The 16,555-nt window shown below is 30.1% G+C and overlaps 1 protein-coding gene across 2 annotated transcripts in view; it reads right to left on the reverse strand.

Annotated features, from left to right (window-relative positions):
• Dennd1b (DENN domain containing 1B) overlaps window positions 1-16,555 on the reverse strand; it is a 221,848-nt gene that overhangs the window by 149,570 nt on the left and 55,723 nt on the right. For both annotated transcript variants that reach the window (XM_078022530.1, XM_078022531.1), the window contains exon 3: window positions 9,134-9,177. In XM_078022530.1, coding sequence (XP_077878656.1) covers window positions 9,134-9,177 — 44 coding nt within the window. The remainder of the gene's footprint in view (window positions 1-9,133; window positions 9,178-16,555) is intronic.

Consider the following 16,555-nt stretch of genomic DNA (forward strand, 5'->3'; position numbering starts at 1 on the left):
CTAGAAGAAAACATAAGGGGAAAGATTCATGTTGTTGGGCTTGGCAATGATCTCCTGAATGTACCACCAATATATGTGATATAGATGTGCATGGATAAATGCAGAGGCTAGAAGGCAAACACAGAAAGATGGACTACATCAAATTCCAAAGTTTCTAAGCACCAAAAAAAAATTGACCAACAGTGAAAAGACAAACCATACAGAGTGGGAGAAAATATTTGTAAACCATACATATGTTAAGGAGTTAATATCCAAAATATATAAGGGACTCCTATAACCCAACAGCAAGATGATGGAAAAACCTGATTAAAAAATGGGCAAAGGATTTATCAGACATGTCTCCAAATAAGACACTCAAATGTCTAACATGTACATGAAAAAAGATGCTCAACATCACGAATTGTGAGGAAAATACAAATTGAAACCACAATGGGATACTCACTCCTAATAGGATGCCCACTATCAAAAAAACAACATAAAAAGAACCAAAAGAGAAGTGTTTGAAAGAATATAGAGAATATGGAACCTCTATACACTGTTGGTAGGTAGAGAATGTAGGACAGTAGGCATGGAAAAAAGTTCCTTATGCAACTACCATATAATCCAGCAATTCCCCTTCTGGGTATTTATCAAAATAAGCAATATAGGGATTTCAAAGGGATATATGACCTCCTATGTTCATTGCAGCATTTTTCACAATTGAGATAATGTATCTGCACTGATAGATTAATGGATAAAGGATATATGACATATACATACAGTGAAATGGTATTCAGTCTTAAAAAGAAGGAAATCTGGCTACAGGTATAGCTCACTGATAGAGTACATGCCTAGCATGTGTAAGGCCCTGGATTCAATCTCCAGCATAGCAAAAAAGGGAAAAAAAAAAAGAACAAGAAGAAGAAAAAGTAGGAGGAGGATGAACTCCTACCATATGCAAAAAGATGAATGACTCTTGAGGACAACTTGCTAAGTGAAATAAATATTTGTTAGAAAGATTCTACTTATGTGAAGTATATAAAACAGTTAAACTCCTAGAAACAAAGTCAAATGATAATTGCCAGGGGGTGGGAAGAGGGGGACACTTTATGAAGAGGGTAGATCTCATGTATCTATTCCTCCAAAACAATAATAATAATAATCTCAAATTCATTCCCTTTTCCACTTTATCTTTGATTCCTTAGTTCAGACTCTCAACAGTTCTTTTCAACATTTGCAATGGACTTTCTCTTAGTCTCCATATCTCAAACAAGCTCCTGTTCTCCTTTCCAAAGCACTTACCCTAAAATTATCCTCCTAAAATACAGATGGAATATCTGGAAATCTGATACCCTTCATGGTTATCACTTAGTTCCTATAGGTCACCACCAAAGAACATAAACCAAAGCTCTTAATCTGGACCCAACAATCTTTATACTCAACATCAAGCCCCATCCATTCCAGTCACACTAAATTAGTGCCTATTTTAACAAATTCTTCTGCTTAATTTCATATGCTGTCCTTCTACACCCGAAGGCTCTAAACTTAGAAATATTTAATATTATTCTCCCTCCTTCATATTCCATATCCTAGAAGTAATCAAGTCACACTTTTTTACTTGATTTAACTCCATGGATAATCAACAAAATTTTTGAACCATTGAAATTTGCAATGCAAAATATTAAATGATCCTACCTGGCCAGCTAGAATCTATCAGATTTGAAAGAGGAAGTCAGATGTACTATCCATCTCTTTCAAAACAAAATATTTATGTAAAAGTCACAGAGTATGATTATCAAACTAAACTTATCATTATAAGTTTATAATAAGGCTGAGGTGTATAGAAGCAGCAGATATTCTCTGAAACACTTCATCTTAGCTTTTTAAGTTCATTTACACAAGTAAAGTCCATATAATCATTCTCTTCTTAACTTCAGTCAAAGGTTTCCTACAACTTAAAAAAAATATTCTTCTGGAATACTTTACATAACTTGAAAATACCATCCTCTTTTAAAATATGACCCTCTTCCCAAAAGCCTTACTTTTATACTCTCGTGCTAAATTTCTCCTAGTCTAACTTTTCCCAAACTGTAGAATCAGGGAACAATCTCTGTATACGAAGATGTCAGAAACAAGTTCTAGCCACATGTACTTAGCATCTGTATTTTGCAAAAAATGACCACTAGATCGCATTGTTATCTGGCAAACAGCTGGATATTATCACTCAGTACTAATGAAGATAAGCTGCAATATTATCACTTATCTAAAAAATACTTATTGATAAACATTTAGCTATCTATTTGAATAATTAAGTTAAAAAGTAATTCATATTCTCAATAAAACAGTCACATTTAATAAAAATAATATTATAACATGAGGTCAGTTTTTGAAATAGGTGTATGTAAAGAAGGCCAAATATTATGTAAGATGTAAAATATTTCTATAAAATATCTCTAACATTATATCCTTAATATTTAAAATGCCTTAACATATGCAAAGTCTATTTAAATGCACATAATTTATCTGAATCAAAATGAAAATATATATAATAAATAATACTATTCATCTGGCCTCTTTTAGCTTTCCCTTAATACACAAATGCATTCCTTTTCTGCAAAACATAGCAGCTGGGAATGAAAGAAAAGATTTCAAATGATCATTTTCACATCATATTCCATCATCTTTTCATTAGTTTCTCCTAGCTTTTCTTTGAGCCCCATTCTTTTACCAGAGGTCTCTTCTTAGATCAATCCATATTTCCATAATCCACACTGCAGTTTCCTCTTCTTCTCCCCAGGGTGAACTAACCCCCACATCCAGAACTATGGCTTACAACTGTCATTAAGCCTTATAACAATAACAAGATAACAAAAGAACGGGTGGGGATGAGGCTAGCTGGTACCATATGTTGATCAAGTTCAATACTTTCGGCTGACACAGAATATTTTTAAACTTAAAATTTTCAATAGTTGAGTGTCTTCATGTTTACTTGTTTCCCAAGTTGTATTTCAGGCCAAAAATTTAAACACTGATGAGCAATTTGGTAATACTTCCTTTAAAAAGATTATCTACTAATATCATAGTGAAAAGGGGAAGAAAAGATAGAAAACATTAAATATAAAAGTAAAATGGCAATTTATGGATAATTACTATTTTACCTCTGAAATCCCATTCAACTTAAATCTATTCTTAAAAATAAAATTCCCTAAAAGTCATTTTTAAGGCAGTATAGTTAAAATAAACAAAATTATTTCAAAGTAACATGGTGAATGAACTGTAACTTTATGTGAGTTTTAAGAGACCTCATTTCCATCAAGTAACATCTAAAGATGTTATTCTTGTTGTTTCCATACTTTGTTTCATACCCAAGTTTAATTTCTTTTTAAAATAAAGGTAAATAAAAATTTTAAGAATAAAATTTTGAACTAGAAGAGAGACTTTCATGTTCCCATAATATTATGTTCAATTTGTTTTCCTATGACTTTAGTAGCATTTATTCTGATTCATCAGCCTGTGTTACATTGAAAAACCATTTCTCTATTCTGCTTCTCTCAAAGACTCAGAACCCTTTAATGGAACTAAAGTCTAATTTTACTTTTGTCAAATGCTTAAGTAAGTTTCTGCAAAACCACATTGATTTACTTTAATCTATATTATATATTATTTAATTTCTAAAAGTTGCTTAAAAATATTGGATATTCCAGTTAAAATATAATATTTTTACTGTCATAAAATAGATATAAAAACCTTACCTCTAAGAACTCATTAAAATAAAATCTTTCATCCTTCAGCAGAAAACTAAGATGATTGTTATAGGAGTTTTCAAATAAAATTTAAAATCCATTAAAAATATTTTATTCAATAGGAATTTGCTAAATCACATAGTTTTGTTATACAGAAAATACTCAGGTCATTCATAAAGCAAAATTTCTAAGATATCACCATTTTTTCCCAAATTAGTTTCCTTCTTTTGAACAAAATTTTAAATTGTATCAGCAAAAAATATAAAATGACATTTATGTAAAATAAGAATGTGATCATGTTTTGCCTTGAGCTTCCCAACACTGCACCTCCAAAACAAACAAAGCTGGTCTATATAAATTCGTTAGACAGAAAAATATAATTACAACTGATCTTATCTTTGATTTATTTTTTATGTATTTTCCCACAGGCTTGCCACCTTATAGTGTTTCTTTTAGATTTTCTTCTTTTAGACATAGCAATGTACCAAAAATACAATAAGTGTATCTACTACAAAGTAAACTGATGAGAAGAAATTGATATTTTAAGGTGATTAAAACAGATCACTTACAAAATTTTTGGATTATGAAAGAAAGCAACAAGTTATGATATAATTCCCTTACAATTACCCATTATCTCCTTTATGAAATTTTATTTTGATAAAAATGAAGAAATCATTTGTCTCAGAAGTGTATTCGTATATAATATGTATACATATTCAGTAAGTAATGAAATAAAAATTTATTCTCTCACATTAAAAACCAGTTTAAGTCATTCCATTTTTTCCATTTAGAAAAACAATAGTTGGTTTAGAAGCGATTAAATTATCTTTTGCTTGGTATAATCAAATGGTAGTTGAAAATGACAAAATTAAGGGCAAATGAGTAAAAAGTTTTGACTTAAAAAATTCACAACTGTTGAAATTATTTATTTTGAGATTATTAGGATTTAATAGATTGTTTCTACTTTATAATCTACTTTATGACTGATATAAGAAACAAACATAAAATTCCCAGATATCAATGTTCCTCAACTTTAAATTTGTTTTGACAAAATCTCTTAAAAATATATTTTAATATAGATATAAATTTTTATTTAAAAACAGGCATTTTTCCTAAACCATGCAGAAAAATCATTAGGCATTGTGGCACATAAAAAGAAAATTGTATATAATGTAGAATACATTCATTTTAGTATCAGCTGATTAGTAGGCTGCCTACAGATAAAAAGAACTATAAAGATATACCTGAAGGATAAATTTTTCAATGCTCTGCTACTATTGTACACTACGTAGCTATTTTTGGTATTCATTATAATTGTAATACAAACTGTTTTCAGATCATTTCTGCCCAAAGTTACTTAATGAACAGAATTATTATTATTATTATTATAAAAATAATCATGTGACACATGCATTTTTCTAAAGTTATTTCTAAATGCACTTCGATCACCTATCATGGGAGCATACACCAGGCTGAAATTTAAATTGTTTTTAAGCCTTCCATAGAGATGAGAGGAGGGAGGAGGAACACATGAATCAAGTACCCATCATGAGTAACCACCATGGACCCACTCACTAAATTTCAAACTGCCTAAACCCTGTGCAACATCACATCTTTTCACTCAAATTTTAATGAAACTGTGCTCACATCCCTTTCAGTAGATTACCTGCCTCCTGTTTTTCTAAAATGATTATAAGATATCATGAATTTATTCAACTTCCTTTGACCTGTCACTCACTCAAGGAGACACTCAAATAATGTTTATTCAAATACCATCATGTGCCATCTACTCTGCTAACTGTGGAAATTGATAATGAAAATGTTCCCCCTTTCCTTCAAGAAACATACAGCCCAAGTAGGAAGGAAGGAATAAAGAAAAATAAAACTGTAGAATATAGACGAATATAATAGAGGCTACAGAAGTGTAGACTATTGGTTATAAATGTTCATGTAAGTCTTCAAAGAACTAATTTTCAAACTTAATCTTCAGAATAAAAAGAACTGGACAAAACCTAAGAAGGAACAGAATGGAAAAGGGAAGTAAAAATAGAAATATCACACAAACACACACATACACACACACACACAAAAAAAAAAAAAAAAAAAAAAACCCTGAGAAACAGGTATACTAGGTGTGAAGGAAATTTAGCCAGGCCTACTTCACTGCTTCTTACAGACCTTGATTCCTATTGTGAATCCCATGAAATAACTATTATGTTATTCATAGCAGAGGACATTTCCTAATGGTAAAAATAATATAACTGACAAGGTTAGGACTGAAAGATTAATGTAACCCTTCAATTAAATGTAAGGAATAACATTCTAATATCTCTATCACTCTGCCTCAGCTTTGAATAATGAAATAATTTTATCATTCTTTCTAATACAACAGATTATCACATTCAGTTACCCTAACTATGCATGGGGTTGTCCTTTACTCTCATCTGAAGAAAAACAACTTACAGAAAAAAAAAACAAAAACTCAGTAGTCAAATAAAGCTTACGAATCGATTCACCTCCCATGCTCCCTTTCTTACTACCAGCATTCTCAACAATGCACTCATGGTAGAAGCAGAGCCCAAAATAGTTCACTTCAGATGCCCAGGCCAAATCTTCCTTTTCTCCAAATCTTCCTTTCCCTAACAGCCTTCTAGAATGCCTTCTTCTTTACTTTTTTGCTCCTTGCAAAAAGTACTCGGTGAATAATTTTAAGTTTTTAAGGCAAGATAATGCTACATGATAACTGCCAAAGTTAAAATTTATTCCGTTTTTGGCAAAAAATCTCATAATAATCAAAAACATCACTAAAAAGCCCTTGAAAAAATATCACATTACTTTTATAAATTTATTTTTCAAAACTAGATTATCTGTTCACTGTAAACAGTATACCTAAAAATATCACCAAAAAAATTTCCATCTGCGATAGTACAGTATATGTCTATAATCCATAAAGGCTTTTGCTCATGTTAGTATGAAATGTTTTTCCTATTATAAAGTCTCATAAATTAAAGAAGCTCTGTTCTGTCTTACAAAAAAATGTAAACTGAATATTTCTAAAGGTCTATAAAATTAGAGAAAACTGAGCTTCTAATATCTTAAATGAGGTAGATTTTTAAAGTAGTTCTTATTCAGTCACAGTGGAACACATCTATAATTTCAGCTATTTGGTAGGCTCAAAGAGGAAGATCCCAACATCAAAGCCAGGCTGGGAATTTAGCAAGACCCTGTGTCAAAATAAAATTTTTAAAAGAATGATTTGTAGTTCAGTGGTAGAGCACTGCCTAGCATTTGCAAAGCCCTGGGTTCAATCCCTAATACTTCAAAATAATAAATAAATAAATAGATAGATAAATAATTCTTCTTAGAGAAATCAAATTCGTGTCATTAAGACAAATCTTTAGGAAACGTGTTAAGATTTATAATTTTGGCTTAATGAAAATAGCCATATCCTCTAATTTAGTAAATGTTAAGTACAGTACAAGCACATATTTTATTCTATTTGAGTTTGTTTCTCCCAAATTTATCAGATTACTAAACACATAAACTAACATTTACATCACATGAATGTACATTTTTACCCAACTACCCAGCCATTACTTTAGTACACTTTATTTCTACAGTAAAATTACATTTTGTAGTATGTCTTCTGAACAAAAGTGGATAGCAAGTAGAAGAAAGAAGAAGATCAAAGAGTAAGCAATACAAACAGCATTGCATCTTCTGTAGTATTAGTACATTCACCAAAAAGCACACAGTATAACCATTCCTCAAGGCCCTCTGCTAGGCCCCTTATAAAGCATGGCTTCTTCAGCATGTAAAGTGAGGTAGGTAAACAAAATGGTAACTAAACTTCCTTTCAGCTCTAACTTTCAAAAAGTCTTGGATTGCTGTGAACTGAAATCATTGAGGTTAGGGATGTTCATCACTATTACATGGTTAATTAGTCTAGTATTTCACTAAGAATGTGAGGACTTATTGATATTCTGATGACCTCACAAATTTAAGAAACAGAGCAACAATTCAGCTCCAAGTGAAAAATTCCAAGCATCACTTTAAGAGTCACAAAGAAGAAAAGCTATAGCTGAACTCACAAAAAATTCTTCTAGGAGTAGACCCAACAAGTACCTTATCACTCATATGCAAATCCAGTTAGGACTCTTTGGATCGCCTGAAAATTCTTAGGGGTAGTCTAAGCAGTGAAAATAAAAATAACAAAAATGACCTGAAAAGGGACAGAAGGTTTGTTCCTGGGTCAGTTGGCAAGAAAGAATTGAGAAGACTAGGAAAAGAACATTTCAGAAGGGTAAAATGAGTCAGCAAGACTCTATTCTTCATACACAACTTGGGAACAAATCCAATTAAGCTTCTTAATTCAAAATAATATTTTCACCATAGGGACTTCTTTTATATATTTAAGATATTTATAAATCTATCCTTTCTCTAAAAGGCTAAAACCATATTAAAAGTACATACCTACTTTCTATTTGAAACCACTGTCAAGGTCTGCACTAGATCTAATTAATGCTTAACATGCTCATATAATTGACTTTTCTTTCAGATTTCTTTCATCTAAAACATTATATTTCCACATACATTCAAAATCATGCACCTGTCTATTTCTGAATGAATTGTTTTAAAGGTATACTGTTATCAGAATTAAGTTTGGTAAGTTGTCAGAATACTATCAGTGAACTGAAATTATAAATTTGTAGTATTATAATTCCAACAGTGATAAGATTGTTTTATCCCATTTCTTTCAAAACGAAAGGAACCTACTCATTATATATCCAACAAAAAGTATTTATCTCTATGAAAACTTAAATTTGTATTGTTAATCATATATTATATAGTTCAACTTCAAAATGAAAAATCTAACATACAAATTTTAAAATATTTTTCTATTTACATATGATATAAAAATATTTCATCATGTTGATAATACTAAATACTTATGAAACTATAGAAGACTACAACTTAAAACACAAATGGAATAAATTAATCCTGCAGACACTGATGCTATGTTTAAGAAAATAAAGCTACAGGTAAAAATTATCTATCAAACTCTAATTGTAAATATTTGAGATATCACTGTGATAAGGAAAGAACTGATCACTTACTTATAACAGTTATCCTTAATTCTAAGTAACAGAAATAATGTCTACATAGAATTAAGTATAAGTATGAAAATATGTTGAAACTATAAATATCTAGGCCCTATTATTTTCAACATAAGAGAGTCTTCATTGATCTACTTGGTAACACTAAAAAAGATTCTTCTACCTATTGTCCACACTTGCTCCTTCTTCCCTCACATTGATCAAGAAAAAAAAATTATGGCAATTTAAGTGTAACAGGAGTAATAATAATCATAATATTCCATTTCTAATGTTTTTAAATTATGTTGTCCCAACCTGGTCTCCAAAGTCCTCTGGGAATTTCCACAATATCACAGGATCTGCAAATAATTGATACATCATCATTAAAAAGAGCCAAAGAAAAACATTTAATTACACAAACTACAATCATAATTTTTTGGTCAGGGTCACTGTGTACTATTTATCAAATTAAATGTTTTAATCTTTTAAGGTTTTAGTGACTTTTGAAATAGGACCAAATGAAATTAATAACTTGGTAAGGTTATAAAAATCATTTTTTAGCAATTGACATGTTATTTATATATCATATATTTTAAGATTCTGAGTATTTTCAATGTTAACTATACTTTTAAATTATTGGTTTTAACATGAAATTAAAATATAAATGTGGTAAATATGTAATCAAATATTACAACTGACAGACTAAAACAAAATAAACTCTATAAATCAGTTTTAAAATAATAGATAAGTTAATAGGTAGGTAGAAGACTGCTTATTTAAAATACAATTAATATTTGCAGGATATTTCAGAAAATTTTTTCTAATATATCTACGATATATATATCATATATCATATATATATATATGTATGTATTCTTTTACTTATATTCACACCAGTTTTACATTTTCATTGTTCCTTATACTATTTCTCTTCCACTTGGTATAATAAAATTCTTAATTATCACTAGGTAAATATTTTGGTCATACACTTATTTTTTAACTGTCAAAAATAAAATCTGAATATTTTAAATGTTTTAAAAGGTAAAATGAGTTAATATTATTTCTGGGGAAAAAATTTAAAAACTTTTGAAAGTCCACAATAAAATTTTGCCAATTTGACAGTGCTTGAACTCCAACCTAAGCAAAAGGATTTGGTAAGTCAAAAGTATTCATTTTATGTACCGAGTCAGTGGAAAACTACAGCTCTAATCCATTATTTCCAATATTCCATAGTGCTTTTTTAAAATAAAATTCAAGGATGCATACTTTCCTAAGTGCTAATTCCAAAACTCAAGAAAGGCTAGCAGTATTTTTAGCATGAGCAGGCTCCTCTCATATTTTCAACTGGCAGACAATTGAAAATATTCAGAATCTTAAAATCTAAGACATGCAAATTAAAAAGTGAATAGCTAAAATATTACTTGTAACTTCAACAGAATTTTTTTCAAGTATTTTAACTTAAAACGCAAAGAAAGCAAGCTTTCCATAACTAAACCTTTTACTTATAAAGCAATAAAAACTTTCCATATAAATTAACACAGGTAAGTCATTTAAAACATATACATTACAAATTTATGAAGTAACAACAAATGCTTACGCCCTCCATAAGACAATGTATACATATTTGAAATGAAGTTAAATGAACTATAGATCACTTAAAAATCCTGAGGCATTAATGTCCTGAGGACAGCTATTACCAATTGGAATACACATACACACACATTTATTATTATATGTTTCACAGGCATACACGATGATATGTTAAGTGGCAAATAAAATAACTGATCAGATTTAAATCTCCTAAAACAAAGGTGTATGACAGAATCTTCATGAAATATCAAACAAAATTATTACTGTTGATAAATTAACATAAAAATTAATGGCCATATAAATAAATCATCACACAAAACATAGGCTAGTTCTTTTTCATAAATAATGATTTATGAGTTTCAATGTGCTTAAAATATCGCTTTTAAACAACTTTTGAGAGACATTTGAGAAAATGTCTGTGCAAGTGTTTTACACCTATGTCTTTAAGCCGGGCACATTTGAGAAAATGTCTGTGCAAGTGTTTTACACCTGTGTCTTTAAGCCGGGCACAGTGGCTCATGCCCATAATTCCTTCCAGCATGAAGAAGGGAGGTTGAGGCAGGAGGATAGCAGGTTCAAAGCTAGCCTCAGCAATTTAGGGAGAGTGTAAGCAACCTAGTAAGGCTGTCTCAAAATTTTAAAAAAAAAATAAAAAGGACTAGGGATGTGATTCAGTGGTAAAGGGCCCTTGGGTTAATTCCTTCCTAAAAAAAAAAAAAAAAAAAAAAAAGGCAAAACAACAACAAAAAACAATGTCTCTCGGGGCTAGGATTGTGGCTCAGTGGTACAGCACTCGCCTTGCACAGGTGCACAGGCGGGACTGGTCAGATCCTAAGCACCACATAAAAATAAAGGCATTGTGTTGTGTCCATCTACACCTAAAAAATAAATACTTTTTTTAAAAAAACAATGCCTCTGTCTTTAAATCAGGACATTTAACTGGTGTAGTCCTCACAGTTTGCCCTCATTGTTAGCAGCATTTAGTTAAGTATGGTTTACTGCCTTACTTTACACTAATCCCTTACTCAATCTTTTTTCTTTTTTTCTGTATTCACAGAGAAAGAATAAGTGAGTACACAAAAACAGCACCTACTGGTTTAATTATCTAGTGGAATATATCCTATTGTTTTCATTAAATAAATTTTACTCTTCAGCACTCAAAACTTTATTAGAATCATATGCATCCATATTTTAAAATGCATTAACTTAGTTAATATTTATGTGGTTATATTTAGACCACATCTGACATATGTTTGTAGCAACTTTTCATAAGTACTGCAGAGGAAGAAACAAAAGGGACTAAAAAAAATAATAATTCAATTCTACAACTTTGCACAAAGACTGAATTTTCTGCTCCCTGAGGATTACTTTCTAAATAATCAATCTGATCTGGCAATGTTAGGCCAATTTTATGCTGATTTTATGGGTGAAAGGATGGGAACTGATGGCAGGAGTCATCAGTGCAGTGATGACTGATAATAACAGTTTCTCTTCTTTCCAACTTCTACTAGTAATTCAAAGGAGACTCTTTATCTTTATTTTAAAAATACTTTGCTGCCAACAATCTAGAAACTAAATAAATATGAAAGGAAGAACGTATCTTAATTTTGACATAAATATAACTAATTTGTTTTAATGAGATAAATTACAGTATAATAAGAAAAATACACAAATTTTTATCAAGTCAGTAAACAATTAAGGAAAAATGTTTAAATTATTATCTATGCTCTACTATCACAAAGATTTTTAATTCATGATTAAACCTTTACAAAAATGGAAAATAAGATAAATTTGATAATATTTTATTTTCTTTTTCAATCAGATATTTCACATTTTTTGACCTACAGTGAAAAGGAAAAATTAAAATAACTTGGAATACTAATGTGATTCTACTGAATCACAAAAACTAAAAAGGGAAAACTTTCTAATTGCATAAGTGAATAAAACTGACTTAATTCATAGAACTCAAAAATGAATTAAGAATACACTATCTTTTAAAGTATGCACTTGTCAAAAATTCACAGTTCAAAAGGACATATTTTTGAAAAAGTAGAACATAAAATAATAATATTTTGTTTCTTTATACCTTTTATTGCTTGATTTACTTACATTATAGAATTAGAACAGAATTTATATATGAAGAAACAGAAGTGAAAATAATGAGAAGTTTGCTTAATCATATATCTATATAATGTCTGAGATTAGAGCATTCTTAAAATGTAAGAAGAACCTATTTTAAATAATTTCCAAAAATTAATCCATTTTGTGACTCATTTAAGTTTATTTTGTTCAAAAATCTAAAGACTGCTAAAAAAAAAAAAAAAAGAAAAAAGAAAAAGTCTCTGTCCTCCAGTACCCTACAGTGTCATGAACAAAAATGTCAAAGGCTATTTAGTTTTTGTGCAAGGTATTATTCTAAACATGGTAGACTTCAGGGTCATTTTAATTCATCTTAAAATTTCATCAGCTTAATAATTTCAAGAAATGTTGCAAATGAAACAATGAAGATGTGTTTTGAAAAAAAAGTGAGCAAAAAAATTAAACTGTTTTTTGGAAAATGTGTGATTTTCATTCTTTTAACTGTGGTGATATAATGGTCAATTTATAGAAAAGAAAAACATTCAAATATGAAAAAAATTAATGTGGGTTACTATGATAAAAGGATATCATAAGAAAATCTAACCTACTTTAGAGAGCAACTAAAGAAAAGGACCTCTAAATTGCCATTTACATTACACAAAGGATAATTTGACTATAAAGTGGATAACGGAGAAAGTTCTAGACTAGAGAAACAACAAGCATGAAATCTTGGGGTTAAAAAAAGCAGAATGCATTTTAGAAACGAGAAAAAAAATCTAATGTCTAGAACATAAAGTAGAAGGGAAAGAATGTCGAGAGATGAAGCTGGATTGGCAAGAAAAGCTATTCCAGCAGCTAGTGGTATAAACCAAAGGAGAAAACAACCCAAAAGTAGACAGAATTCAGCTAGAATGTTGGTGAGGAGGCAGATTTAAGATGACTATGGAATAAGTATGAGAAAATAAGTATGAGCAATGTGTATGGAGGAAACTTATTTAAGGAAGGCTACATAGGGCAGAAGAAATTAAAGGTAAATGGAAAGATTAAGGTAAACAGATTTTTTTCTTTGTCAGGATAGTTTAGAACATGCTGATAGGAACTAACAGCCAGTGGAAACCAACAAAAAAGGAAAATAAGACCCCTAAAAAGGCAGGAAGGGTGGAATCCTGACCAAGATAGTGATATGAGCCACGGACAGAAGCTAGAGCTAGCCTTCCACTGTTACAAGGAAAATGGAGGAGGGAGAAGACAAGTTTGTGGGATGTGTGGCTCAAAGATGAAACATGTAAAAACTGGTATTTTTCCCTCCCTGGTGAAAAGCTCTCTAAAACAAAGTACTCAGCTTAGAGAGGGATTGTTGGAGCTTCAAGGAGAAGATTTAGGCAATAATTAATATTCAGTTTATGCAAGTGTCCATTCTGGCATTGAAAGGTAACAAAGTAGGATTTTCCCATAATGATCCAGCAGCTCAGATGAAAGATAAAATTGGTGGATTCAGTCAAGGTCAGAGTTTCTCTCCAACATGTGTGATAAAAAGAGAACTTGCACAAAAGAGCACAGACATAAATGACTTACCTAAAACTAATTAAAAAGGAGGTGGATTTTTTTTCTATAAAATCCAACAATATATGTTATATATAGAAATACATATACACTTTATAAATATATTACATATATCCAAAGACTGCAGGATTGAGAAATAAGATAAATAAAATGGAAGCATTGTAAAATTATCAAATAAAGCAGCTGATGGCCTACCATTAATAATACAATACTTTTTATGACTAGAGACAGATCCTTTAAAATTCTGAATTCTTTATCTTTCTCCCTTTTTCCTCTCTCTAGGTTCACACGAAAGAAAAGAATATCACCATTTTTTCCAAGTACACCAAACAAATATCATTTTTATACAGGTACTATTATTGTGTAAAAAAGATTGAAAAGTATATAGTTAGATAATTATGGTTAAAATTATAATTTTTGTTAAATCTGTCACAATAGATTTCCAAACCTTTAATTATGGCATTTTCATAGCAAGCCTGACTGCAGAAAAAAATTTAAGAAAGCATCTCACTCAATTATTTAGGACCCTGGTGAAGTTAGAGATCCAGAAAACTAATACCTTGACATTTTTCCTTGGCATGCACTCCAGCAAAACACAAATTTAAAGCATTGGTGTCCCATAACAAAGGATTAATGAAAAGCTCTACTGATTCATACCCCACCAAAAACTAATCTAATATTATGTATTGCATTACAAACTTAAAAAACATAAGGAGCAGTAAAACTAAAATAAATAATAATAAATTCAGACTATCTCCTTTCCCCCTACCCCCCACTACTACAGGGATTTAAACCAGGGTGCTTTTTTTCTTTTTTTTTTTTTCTTTTAAACTTAGCCTAACTAAGTTGCTGAGCTGGCCTCAAACTCATGTATTTTTATTAAAACATATATAATCAAATATTATACAAATTAAGGCTAACATACAGATGATAGGCAACAGATATACCAATTGCCCTATTCTGAGCAATACAAAATGTTTACATGCAAAGAAATGTCATACTGTGCCCCCCAAAAATGAACAATTCCTATGTTAATGTTTTAAAAAATATATGTTTGATAATATAGAATTTTTGTATCTTCTTAATGCACTATTTAATAGTTCTCAAACTTTAGTATGCAACAGAAACACCAAGAGAACTTGTTACAGCAAAAAAACCGGGTCCCACTCAAATAAGTTCTGATTCTGTAGGCCTCACCATGGGTCTGAGAAACTGCAATTCTAACAAGCTCTCACGTGATACTGATGTCACTGGTTCTATGAGAACCACACTTTGCGAACCATTTTCCTCACATACCATGTTATCTTTCACAATGATCAGTATTATATAACACAATTTAATATTTGTTGATTAAAAATATTATTTAAAATAGGGCAGTAATTCCTTTTATTTCATACATATTTTATTTGACAAGAGAGATATCTTCTTAAAGCTTAGAAAAAACAACCATGGCAATTATAGCAGAAATTTTAGCAAAAAAAAAAAAAATGCTGACAAAATATCTTTAAAACCTTTTCTGTACTAACAAATATTACTAATACTATAATTCTATAGTATTAGTAATATTTTACTAAGAATTTTATTTCAAAATGTAATATTTTATAACATTGTAACTATTATTCAAGGAACACTTATGGAGACTGTAGTTATATGTTCATAAATATATGCTAGCATTCTCTACCTCTGCATGATACATAGACATTCATAATCCAATATTTAAATAAAATAGTAAAAAATAAATTAAAAGTTTGTACTTTACCATCTCAGATATGTGAGAAAATATTTTTTATGTGTGTTCTTAGAAACCTTTCCTTCACAGAATTTAAGCAGTTACTTTGAATCTAAACAACTGAAAGATTAAATGCACAGAAAGGGTATCTGTAAATACGTATATATTTATTTATGTGTTGATGTTTTTAAGAAATGTCTCATTATATATGGATAGAATCTTGGAATTTTTCTGAATGAGAAGGGATCTTAAAGATTATATTGATGATCCAGACTTAAAAATGTTACACTGGATCCTGGGTCTTGAGCTAGAAACTACTAAAGACAAAATTAGAATTTAGTATCCTTGTATCCAGTAGGACTTCCTTCCTAACAATGCTGCTCTGCTGGGCATAAAAGAAACTACATTAAAAAGAAAGAAAGAAAGAAAGAAAGAAACAATTTGCTCTACTTTGTGGATCTCCCTGCATTCATTGGGCAATAGTTTCAGTCAAAAATATAGAAAATTTCTTATCCACAGGAAGATACTTTCAGCAAACTATGTATTTTAAAAAAATTTTAAAATAATAGTGTAAACCCTATTGAACACTTCTAAACAAATTTTGAAAACATTATGTGAAGAAACCTAGAAAAGGCTATTAATCATGAATAGTATTTAAATCAATACCATCTCAATCTGGAAGTAACATAATTCCTAACCATGGAAGTTTGACTACATATTAAAAAAACATAAAGGAAATGAAAATGTTATTTCACGGTGTTTTACAGAGAGATTAC

This window comes from Ictidomys tridecemlineatus, chromosome 10 (assembly GCF_052094955.1).
Source record: "Ictidomys tridecemlineatus isolate mIctTri1 chromosome 10, mIctTri1.hap1, whole genome shotgun sequence".
Taxonomy (NCBI): Eukaryota; Metazoa; Chordata; class Mammalia; order Rodentia; family Sciuridae; genus Ictidomys; species Ictidomys tridecemlineatus.